The 11,156-nt window shown below is 47.8% G+C and overlaps 1 protein-coding gene across 1 annotated transcript; it reads right to left on the reverse strand.

Annotated features, from left to right (window-relative positions):
• Positions 1-763: 763 nt before the first annotated feature.
• On the reverse strand, positions 764-10,932 carry LOC135972410 (myb/SANT-like DNA-binding domain-containing protein 2). Its single transcript, XM_065550385.1, has 2 exons — positions 9,517-10,932; positions 764-8,614 (listed from the first exon to the last, which is right to left on the reverse strand). The coding sequence occupies exons 1-2, from the start codon at positions 10,100-10,102 to the stop codon at positions 8,571-8,573; spliced, it is 630 nt and encodes a 209-aa protein (XP_065406457.1). The 5' UTR covers positions 10,103-10,932; the 3' UTR covers positions 764-8,570.
• Positions 10,933-11,156: the final 224 nt, after the last annotated feature.

The raw sequence follows: 11,156 nt of genomic DNA on the forward strand, positions 1-11,156 counted from the left end.
TGGCATGCCTGTGGGAGGTCCGCTGGTCACACAGATTCGGCGTACCCACTGCCAAAGCCACAGGACCAGTGGACCTCCCACAGGCATGCCGCCGAAGGCTCCCTGACTGCCACCTCCACAGCGACCGGCAAGCCACTCCCTGCGGCTTGCCACCCCAGGCACGCACTTGGTGCACTGGTGCCTGGAGCTGCCCCTGAGCATTGTCAGGGCCTAAGTGACCTGACAGGAGGCAGAATGAAGAAGATCTATGATTCTGTGTAAGTAAATAAGTGTTGTTCTATATAAGTGAGAGGCAGAGAGATGTGGGAAGAGGAACCTTTCTAAGGGTTTGTCTACACAGGTGTTTTCAAACTAGATCCCTTTGAGTTAATCCATTTTGAAAATGCTCATGGATGCACAATGCAACCCATCATTGTGCACCAGCTCCACGTTTTATCAGGAACTCTGGAGTCCTCTTGAAAAGTGGACTATGTTTGGTCTTTTGTTCATGTGCACACAATTGCTGCATACCACTTTTTGCATTCTGCCAATGACTATCCCATAAGGTTTTGCAGGTTGACAATTACTGACCTGTCCATTTACCTGTGTGATGTCTCTCTCTGTCCTGGCATCAAGTTTTCAGGATGATCCTTCTCCTCTTTAAAAGGTGCACAGAGACAGATATTGCCCATTTGCTCACGGATACCAGTGTATCATTAGTTTGGCAATAGAAGCCCCACAGCATACCTTGTGCAGCTGCATGGAGTCATGCTGAATCTCATTGCCATCTGGGAAGAAATGTTGATTCAGGAAACTATTATAGCCAGCCACCGAAATAAGAACCTTTTTGTGGACATTGTAAAACAGAGGTCCGCAAGGGGTCATGACCAGGATACCAACCAGTGCCAGGTAAAGAGCAAGCCACTCAGGAGAAACAAGGGATAAAAAGAATCTGATAAGGGCCATGTGATCTGTGCATTTTTTGATGAACTGGACAGGATTCTAGACAATTATAGTATAACCTGTTCCAGTCACTATCGGAGCCTACTGCCTGAACTCTTCCCTACACCGAGGACAACTGGCTAGACCCATCGTAGAATGAGCAGGAAGATGCCAGAGAGAAACTGCCCCCTGAAAGCCAGGATCTTTTTGTGATGCAGGATCCTGATGACAGCCATCTGGAAAGCCAGCCCCAGTCCTGCCCTGCTCTGCTCTAACAGACTGTGGTTGGTTGGAGCTAACAGCATGAAAGTAGACATAGTAGACTGATATCTAAATGCACCCAGCACCCGCCATACACACAGACAACCTCTGATGTTTCCTCAAGAATGGGAAAGACCGCTAAAGGTGAGTCTTCTAAACTGCAATTAAAAACCTGCTACTGGCCTGTGCTAGCTGACTTGGGCTAATGGGTTGTTTAATCACAGTGTGGACTTCTGGACTCAGGCTGCAGCCCAAACTCAGGGACCCTCCCACCTTGCAGGGTACCAAAGCCTGGGTTCCAGCCCTAACCCAGAAGTCCACTCCGCAATGCAATTAAACAGCCCCGCAGCCCAAGCCAGCCACAGGGGTCTAATTGCAGTGTACACAGTAAAAAAAAAAAAAAAGCTATCATGACTTGCCCATGATATGAATAATAAGCAAATGTTCCCTCACCCCCCAGTTCTCTTACAGCCACAGCACCTGCAACAGCCAGACCATCCAAGACCTCTATGTGCTGCTGACAGAATGGCCAATCTCCTGCTCCTCCCACTCCCATTTTGTTGTACTTGGAATGTTGTTACTGTTGCGCTTTAAGTTTTGTTTGCATTGTTGCAGTAATTAAACCTTTGTCTATAGCTGGTTACTTAAGAAAATTGTATTTGGAAATGCATGTAATGAATCAAAGACATTTTTCCATTGTTTTTAGTGATGCCTTATTTTTTATCGTTGTTTCATAATAAAACTGTTTACAATACTTCCATTATGGATCTTCATTGCATTTATTTAAAGGATTCTCTGTGTTAAAACTAAAATAATTCATAGGGTTTTGACAAAAGCACATAGGGAACATTAAACTTCAACCACCCACACAATGCCCAGTGCTCTCATTGTCTGGATCCCAACATCCTCCCCACAGGCTAACATGGTCAGGCATTCAACTCAAAATGTGAACAGTAGACATCCCTGACAGCATTCCCCGAGCTGTTTGTTTTCTCTGTGGAACATCTTGCTGGCTGGCTGTTCAAACCCTCCAAGCAAGTCTCTGCACCTTAGCCTCACACCCATTGGCAAGGCTTTCCCCCTTGCTCTCACAAATGTTGTGCAAGACAACCTACAGTTAAAATGGTTGGAACATTTTTTTCTGCTGCTTCCAGCCTAGTCCACAAACAGCACCATGTGGCTTTCCAACAGCCAAATGCACTCAGCTACCATTCTACAACTGCTCAGGTGATCGTTAAAATGCTCTGTCCTTCTGTCCAAGCAGCCTGTGTGGGTCTCTCAGAATAATTGGACCAACCTCCATACCATTAATGTTCCCAGTGCTCCTGAAGGCAGTTTTCTCTCCATTCATTTAAATAGTACCAAGTTCCCAAAGATCCTAGCATTGGGGACCCTCCCGCCCCTCCTTCCCCACACAATTGAGCCAGTAAACCTGCAATAGGGGGCCACCAATCCTTGGAGCAGAGTGGAGAAAAAAACCTTTTGTTTATAAATTCTGTGCCCTGGCAGCAGCAGGAAGAGCACAAACAATAAGCAGATGGGTTCCATGAATTGCCCCAATACATTTTGGGAACACTGTGTGTGCAGGGCCATCAATACTCTCTGAGCATTACTCAGCTTTGTGACCCAGTTAGACAGCACTGTATCAATGGCCTAGCAGATCTGCCTGGGAATGGCCCCAATAGCTCTCCCCATGCTGAATTGGTTGACTATAGATCAGTAACATTTGCTCAGTGGCGCAATGGGCAAAATCCAGTGCCAAATTCATCCAGCTCAGTGCAGTAACACAGTCCAACCACCCTGTACATATTTTCACTTGTCACCATAGCAGCATGGAGCATTGTTGGGTCGTGCTGGCTGACAGCAGTTTGGAAGTGATGTGAGCCAGCCCAGAAAAGCCTGGGGCAGAGACAGCAGAAACATGGGATTCAACAAAAAAATTCAGAGTCACCTGCCATCCCCCAATTCACAGCTAAAACATTCCCTGGATACACATTGCTCAGCAGTGCAATGAGGGACAATGGGATACCCCCCAGAGAATGTTATGCCCTGAATCTGCAGCGAACTGCTGCCATGTGTTCACATGATAGAAAACTGAAAAACAGGTGTTTGTGTGCACACTGTTGGTGCAACTAGCATACTGCAAGTTATCTGAAGTGTATTAAAAAGTTTTGAATTAATACCTCCCCCACTTGTGTAGACATACTCTAAGTTTTCCAGAGTAGAAACAGGAGAATGCTTATACAGGATACTGGACTAAACAAATTACTGATATGAACCAGGATGACAATTCACATTGACTTTGTCCTTCAAATTTATATGCTTAACTTTAATAAATGGGATTACTCACAGAAGTAAAATTAAGAACATGCCCAAGTGTTCCCAGGATCAGGAACTAGGTTTTCAAAATAACCATTAGTCTCACAGGCATGCTCCATTTTCCGGTGCTGGTCACAGTGTTAACGCCAGCCTAGCCTTAACCAGGCCCTGTTGTTGTGCATTTAGTTTTTATAGGCCCAAATAACTGCAACCAAAATCATCTGATTACACCACATTATTAGTTTGAGGCCACTAACAACATTTTGAGAAGTTGAGCCCCTAGTCCAAGAAGAATATGTCAGATGAGAGTGAAGAAGAGAATACCATCCCTGGGAAGAAAAGCAAGTACCTTTCCAGCTAGGAGAAAGAATAATACATGTAAAGAAATCAAAACTCAGGGCTGGCCTATAAAGGGCCTTTTTCCTCTTGATGTAGCTATGCCAGCGTAAAACATTTGTGCCAGGAAAAATTGCATCAATACCTGCCCTGCTTTACACCAGCACAGCATATCTACACTGTACAGGGTGGAACCAATGGAAAATCCCACAATATAATCAAGCCCTAAAATGTAAAGTGTCTTAATGTTTTGTAGACTACAAGAAAGCAAGAGATAACATCTTTAGATTGTAAGATATATAGGTCCCAGAATAAGTGAAGCTGCTACCAACTTTTCCTCTTCATCTCTACTGCACACCAAAGAGAGCTGCAATCCTAACATGTCTTTATTGAGCAGTGTGGCATCAGAGGTTTGTAATTTGAGCGTTCTTCCTAACTCACAAATTGAAGTTCTACACTTGTATAAAAATGATTTGATCCCTTACTGAATTCTCTTTGCCTACTACATTCAAGAGACAGCCTGCACTGAATTACAGCAGATACCACATGCAAAGCTACATAATTAATACACTTGAAAATTAATTAACCTAGTACTCACTGAAGAGATTTCTTCTCGGTAACATGATTCTGAATAATCACTTATCTCTTGCATTCAGTTACCAAGCAGTCTGCAAGCATCAGCAGCTATTGCAGGCACTTACATCACTGATATGTCATTCTTTCATGCCCATACCATATGGACAATAATAACTTAAGTGGATGCTAGCAGATGTTAAGCACATAGTGCCTGGCTTGGAATGCATGGTTAGGCCCAGACTGTTTGGATAATGTTTTAATTGAGATGTTTTATGCTAAACATTCTGTCCTACCATGAAGAGATATATAGATATAGATGCTGTGTTTAGACACAAAGCAGGGAGAAACAGATGGCACTGCACCACAGTTTTAGGGAGTTAATTGATTTTTCGCAGACTAACAGTACAGCCATTCTAAGGAGGAGGTAGAGAAATGATGGACTTTAATAGCTTTAGTGCTATTAATGAGAATTATTTTTTTAACTACACAGAAAATTAAGTGTCTCTCCTTCTTTGCTGCATGTGCTCCATCAATTATTTATTCCATGTTCAGTGCAATTCTTGCTTAATTGTTAGGTCTTAAGAAACAGGAGAGCCAATATTCATTTGGAAACACTCCATTTTTACAGTGGTGTTGCTCAGGATAAATTATCCCAGGATGTTTTTTCAATTATCAATGTAGCTTCTGATTGCCTCCCCCACCCCTCTTTTTTGCCAAGGATGGTCCCCAAATGAACAAGTGGTACAAGAGAAAATTTGGCACTAGACTTTACCAATTCTCTTAAACAAAAGAACTAATGCCCCAAAGACTGATCTGGTAAATGCCTACGCTCCAGAGAAATGCAAAATTAAGTAATCACTATCAGGCTTACCTCCTGAATACTGTCATAGCTGCAGAAGTCATAGATGTATCTGGTGTAAGCTCTCTAAATCTATGTATTTCATACAGTATATACTTGGTTATAGGAATAGTCTACTGTGATGACTAGTGTGTTCAGGAGCGCCGCCAGCTTTTCTGCCGCCCTAGGCGGCGGAAGGTCCCGCCCCGAAATGCCGCCCCCCACAGAGGCAGTGGAAGGTCCCGCCGCCGAAATAGTGCCGCGGTCGCCGCCCCCCAAATTGTAGCACCCTAGGCGACCGTCTAGGTCACCTAATGGGTTGCGCCGGCCCTGAGTGTGTTAAGTAAGGGTATGTCTACACTACGAAATTAGGTCAAATTTATAGAAACCGGTTTTATAGAAATCGTTTTTATACAGTCGATTGTGTGTCCCCCCACATAAAATGCTTTAAGTGCATTAAGTCGGCGGACCGCGTCCACAGTACAGAGGCTAGCGTCGACTTCCGGAGCATTGCACTGTGGGTAGCTATCCCACAGTTCCCACAGTCTCTGTCGACCATTGGAATTCTGGGTTGAGATCCCAATGCCTGATGATGCAAAAACAGTGTCGCGGGGGGTTCTGGGTACATGTCGTCAGGCTCCTCCCCCTCCTTCAGAGCAACGGCAGACAATCGATTCGCGCCTTTTTACCTGGGTTACATGTGCAGACAACGTACCACGGCAAGCATGGAGCCCGCTCAGCTCAGCTCAGCTCACCGTCACCATATGTCATCTGGGTGCTGGCAGACGTGGTACTGCATTGCTACACAGCAGCAGCTAATTGCCTTTTGGCAGTAGATGGTGTATTACGATTGGTATCCATCATCGTCGTATTCCTCAGTGAGTTCGGTCAGAGGCACCTGGGCAGACATGTTTTGTCTCCTGGAGACTCAGTCCTGCCGGCAATCCTGTTGAACTGCCTTGACAATGATAGCTAGCAGTCGTAATACAGCATTTTCTGCCAAGCACCCAGAAGATGCCGATGGCTATCAGTCATGCTGCACCGTCTGCTGCCAGCCTAAGATGTAAAAGATAGATGGACCAGATTTGTTCTGTATTCATTTGCTTCCTCCTCCCTCCATGAAATCAACGGCCTGCTAAACCCAGGGTTTTGAGTTCAATCTTTGGGGGGACCATTCTGTGTGACAGTTGTTTCGGTTTCTCCCTGATGCACAGCCACCTTTGTTGATTTTAATTCCCTGTAAGCCATGTCGTCACTCGCCCCTCCCTCCCTCCCTCCCTCCGTCAGACAATAGTTTTGCGCCTTTTTTCAGCCCAGACGCCATAGCACTGGGATCATGGAGCCCGCTCAGATCACCGCGGCAATTATGAGCACTATGAAAACCAAGCACATTGTCCTGGAGTACATGCAGAGCCAGAACATGCCAAAGCAAAACCAGCCGATGAGGCGATTGCAGCGCGGCGACGAGAGTGATGAGGAAATTGACATGGACATAGACCTCTCACTAAGTACGGGCCCCAGCAATGTGCAAATCATGGTGTTACTGGGGCAGGTTCATGCCCTGGAACGCCGATTCTGGGCCCGGGAAACAAGCACAGACTGGTGGGACCGCATCGTGTTGCAGGTGTGGGACGATTCCCAGTGGCTGCGAAACTTTCGCATGCATAAGGGCACTTTCATGGAACTTTGTGACTTGCTTTCCCCTGCCCTGAAGCGCCAGAATACTAGGAAGAGAGCAGCCCTCACAGTTGAGAAGTGAGCGGCGATAGCCCTGTGGAAGCTTGCACCGCCAGACAGCTACCGGTCAGTCGGGAATCAATTTGGAGTGGGCAAATCTACTGTGTGGGCTGCTGTGATCTAAGTAGCCAAGGCAATCAAAGACCTGCTGATATCAAGGGTAGTGACTCTGGGAAATGTGTAGGTCATAGTGGATGGCTTTGCTGCAATGGGATTCCCAAACTGTGGTGGGGCGATAGACGGAACCCATATCCCTATCTTGTCACTGGAGCACCAAGCCACTGAGTACATAAATCGCAAGGGGTACTTTTCAGTGCTGTTGCAAGCCCTGGTGGATCACAAGGGACGTTTCACTAACATCAACGTGAGATGGCCGGGAAAGGTACATGATGCTCGTGTCTTCAGGAACTCTGGTCTGTTTCAAAAGCTGGAGGAAGGGACTTTCTTCCCGGACCAGAAAATAACCTTGGAGATGTTGAAATGCCTATAGTTATCCTTGGGGACCCAGCCTACCCCTTAATGCCATGGCTCATGAAGCCGTACACAGGCAGCCTGGACAGTAGTCAGGACCTGTTCAACTATAGGCTGAGCAAGTGCAGAATGGTGGTAGAATGTGCATTTGGACGTTTAAAAGCGCGCTGGCACAGTTTACTGACTCGGATAGAGCTCAGTGAAACCAATATTCCCATCATTATTACTGCCTGCTGTGCCCTTCACAATATCTGTGAGAGTAAGGGGGAAACATATATGGTGGGGTAGGAGGTTGAGGCAAATCGCCTGGCTGCTGATTATACGCAGCCAGACACCAGGGTGGTTAGAAGAGTACAGCAGGGCATGGTGCGCATCAGAGAAGCTTTGAAAACCAGTTTTGTGACTGGCCAGGCTACAGTGTGAAACTTCTGTTTGTTTCTCCTTGATGAACCCTCCTCCTCCCCCGGTTCACTCTACTTCCCTGTAAGCTAACCACTCTCCCCTCCCCCCTTCAAGCACCGCTTGCAGAGGCAATAAAGTCATTGTTACTTCACATTCATGCATTCTTTATTAATTCATCACACAACTAGGGATAACTGCCAAGGTAGCCCGGCAGGGGTGGGGAAGGAGGGAAGGACAAGGACACACTGCAGTTTAAAACTTTAAAACTTTAACTCTTATTGAAGGCCAGCCTTCTGCTGCTTGGGCAATCATCTGGAGTGGAGTGGCTGGGTGGCCGGAGGCCCCCCCCCCCCACTGCATTCTTGGGCGTCTGGGTGAGGAGGCTATGGAACTTGGGGAGGAGGGCTGTTGGTTACACAGGGGCTGTAGCGGCAGTCTCTGCTCCTGCTGCCTTTCCTGCAGCTCAACCATACGCTGGAGCATATCAGTTAGATGCTCCAGCAGCCGGAGCATTGACTCTTGCCTTCTGTCAGCAAGCTGACACCACCTATCCTCTTCAGCCCGCCACTTGCTCTCTTCAGCCTGCGAGTCAGCCCGCTACCTCTCCTGTCGTTCATATTGTGCTTTTTTGCACTCTGACATTGACTGCCTCCACGCATTCTGCTGTGCTCTGTCAGCGTGGGAGGACATCTGGAGCTCCATGAACATATCATCCCGAGTCCGCCGTTTTCTCCTTGTAATCTTCACTAGCCTCTGGTGGAGGAGAAGGGAGAGGTGGTTAAAAAAGACACATTTTAGAGAACAATGGGTACACTCTTTCACGTTAAATTTTGCTGTTCACATTACACAGCACATGTGCTTTCGTTACAAGGTCGCATTTTTCCTCTTATATTGAGGGCCTGCCGGTTTGGTGTGAGAGATCACTCACGCAGTGCCAGGCAACAGAATTTGGCTTGCAGGCAGCCATGGTAAGCCACAGTCTTTTGGCTTTTTTAACCTTCTTAACATGTGGGAATGGTTTCAAACAGCAGCGCCCTCATTTCCCATACCAAGCACCCATTGTGTTGGCCATTTAAAATGGGTTTGCAATGTAAAAGGAGGGGCTGCGGTTTCCGGGTTAACATGCAGCACAAACCCAACTATCCGCCCCCCACACCTAATTCTCTGGGATGATCACTTCACCCCTCCCCCCCCACCGCACTAATAGTAGGAAACATTTCTGTCCAGCCAAGCAGGAACGGGCACCTCTGAATGTCCCCTTAATAAAATCGCCCCATTTCAACCAGGTGACCGTGAATGATATCACTCTCCTGAGGATAACAAAGAGAGATAAGGAATGGATGTTGTCTATTTGCCAGCAAACACCGGGACCATACGCTGCCATGCTTTGTTATGCAATGATTCCAGATTACTTGCTACTGACCATGGCGGACGGGATAAGGCAGCCCTCCCCAGAAACCTTTTGCAAAGGCTTTGGGAGTACATCAAGAAGAGCTTTCTGGAGATGTCCCTGGAGGATTTCCGCTCCATCCCCATACACGTTAACAGACTTTTCCAGTAGCTGTGCTAGCCGCAATTGCCAGGGCAAATTAATCATTAATCATTAAACATGCTTGCTTTTAAACCATGTGTAATATTTACAAAGGTACACTCACCAGAGGTACCTTGTGCACCCTCAGGGTCTGGGAGCACGCCTTGGGTGAGTTCGGGGGTTACTGGTTCCAGGTCCAGGATGATAAACATATCCTGGCTATTGGGGAAACCGGTTTCTCCGCTTCCTTGCTGTGAGCTATCTTCATTGTCTTCATCATCATCTTCCTCGTACCCCGAACCCGCTTCCCTGTTGCGTGATTCTCCATTGATGGAGGTTGGGGTAGTGGTGGCTGCATCCCCTAGCATGGCATGCAGCTCCGCATAGAAGCAGCATGTTTGTGGCTCTGCCCCGGACCTTCCATTTGCCTCTCTGGCTTTGCGGTAGGCTTGCCTTAGTTCCTTAATTTTCACGCGGCACTGCTGTGCGTCCCTGTTATGGCCTCTGTCCTTCATGGCCTTTGAGACTTTTTCTAATATTTTGCCATTTTGTTTACTGCTACAGAGTTCAGCTAGCACTGATTCGTCTCCCCATATGGTGAGCAGATCCCGTATCTCCCGTTGGGTCCATACTGGAGCTCTTTTGCGATCCTGGGACTCCATCATGGTTACCTGTGCTGATGAGCTCAGCGTGTCACCTGTGCTCTCCATGCTGGGCAAACAGGAAATGAAATTCAAAAGTTTGCGGGGCTTTTCCTGTCTACCTGGTCAGTGCATCTGAGTTGAGAGTGCTGTCCAGAGCGGTCACAATGAAGCACTCTGGGATAGCTCCCAGAGGCCAATAACGTTGAATTCCGTCCACACTACCTCAAATCCGACCCGGAAAGGCTGATTTCAGTGCTAATCCCCTCGTCGGAGGTGGAGTAAAGAAACCGGTTTAAAGGTCCCTTTAAGTCAAAAAAAGGGCTTCATCGTGTGGACATGTCCAGGCTTAATTCGATTTAACGCTGCTAAATTCGACCTAAACTCATAGTGTAGACCAGGCCTAAAGTGATTTAACCTCTCTCTTCTCTGTCATGTGAAGGTACTGTTGTCCCAAGTAAAGAAGTGTATTTCTCTGGCAAAGTAGATATGGGGTGGGTAGGGAACTAACCCTATATTAAAAACTTTCAGCAGCAGAAATCAAAAAGCTGCAGATGGCAATGGGGTTAGCACAGGGATGGGAAAACTACGGTCCACGGGCCAAATCTGGCCTCTCAGGGCTTTGGATCTGGCCCGCGGGATTGCCCCCAATGGCACTGCGGGCCCTGCGTCACTCTGCAAAAGCGGTCAGCATCACTTCTCTGCTGTCCCCTGGTGGGGGGCCAGAGGGCTCTGTGCATTGCCCTGGCCTCCAGGCACTGCCCCCCACAGCTCCCATTGGTCGGGAATGGGGAACCGTGGCCAATGGGAGCTTCGGGGGAGGTACCTGGAGGTGCAGCAAGGGCAGCACACGCAGAGCCCTCTGCCCTCCCTCCCCCAGGGGCCGCAGCACTTCCTGAAGCGGCGTGGCATGGGGCCAGGGCAGGCATGCACGGACCCTGCCCTGGCCCCGGTGCGTGCCGCTGCCACCCTGCCCCCCAACTCCCTGCCCTAAGCCCCCTCCCATACCCCGCACTCCCTCATGCACCCCAACCCCCTGCCCCAGCCCTGCATACAATTTCCCCATCCAGATATGGCCCTTGGCCCAAAAAGTTTGCCCACCCCTGGTTTAGCACCATTTTCC

This window comes from Chrysemys picta, chromosome 6 (genome assembly GCF_011386835.1).
Source record: "Chrysemys picta bellii isolate R12L10 chromosome 6, ASM1138683v2, whole genome shotgun sequence".
In the NCBI taxonomy this organism is placed as follows: domain Eukaryota; kingdom Metazoa; phylum Chordata; order Testudines; family Emydidae; genus Chrysemys; species Chrysemys picta.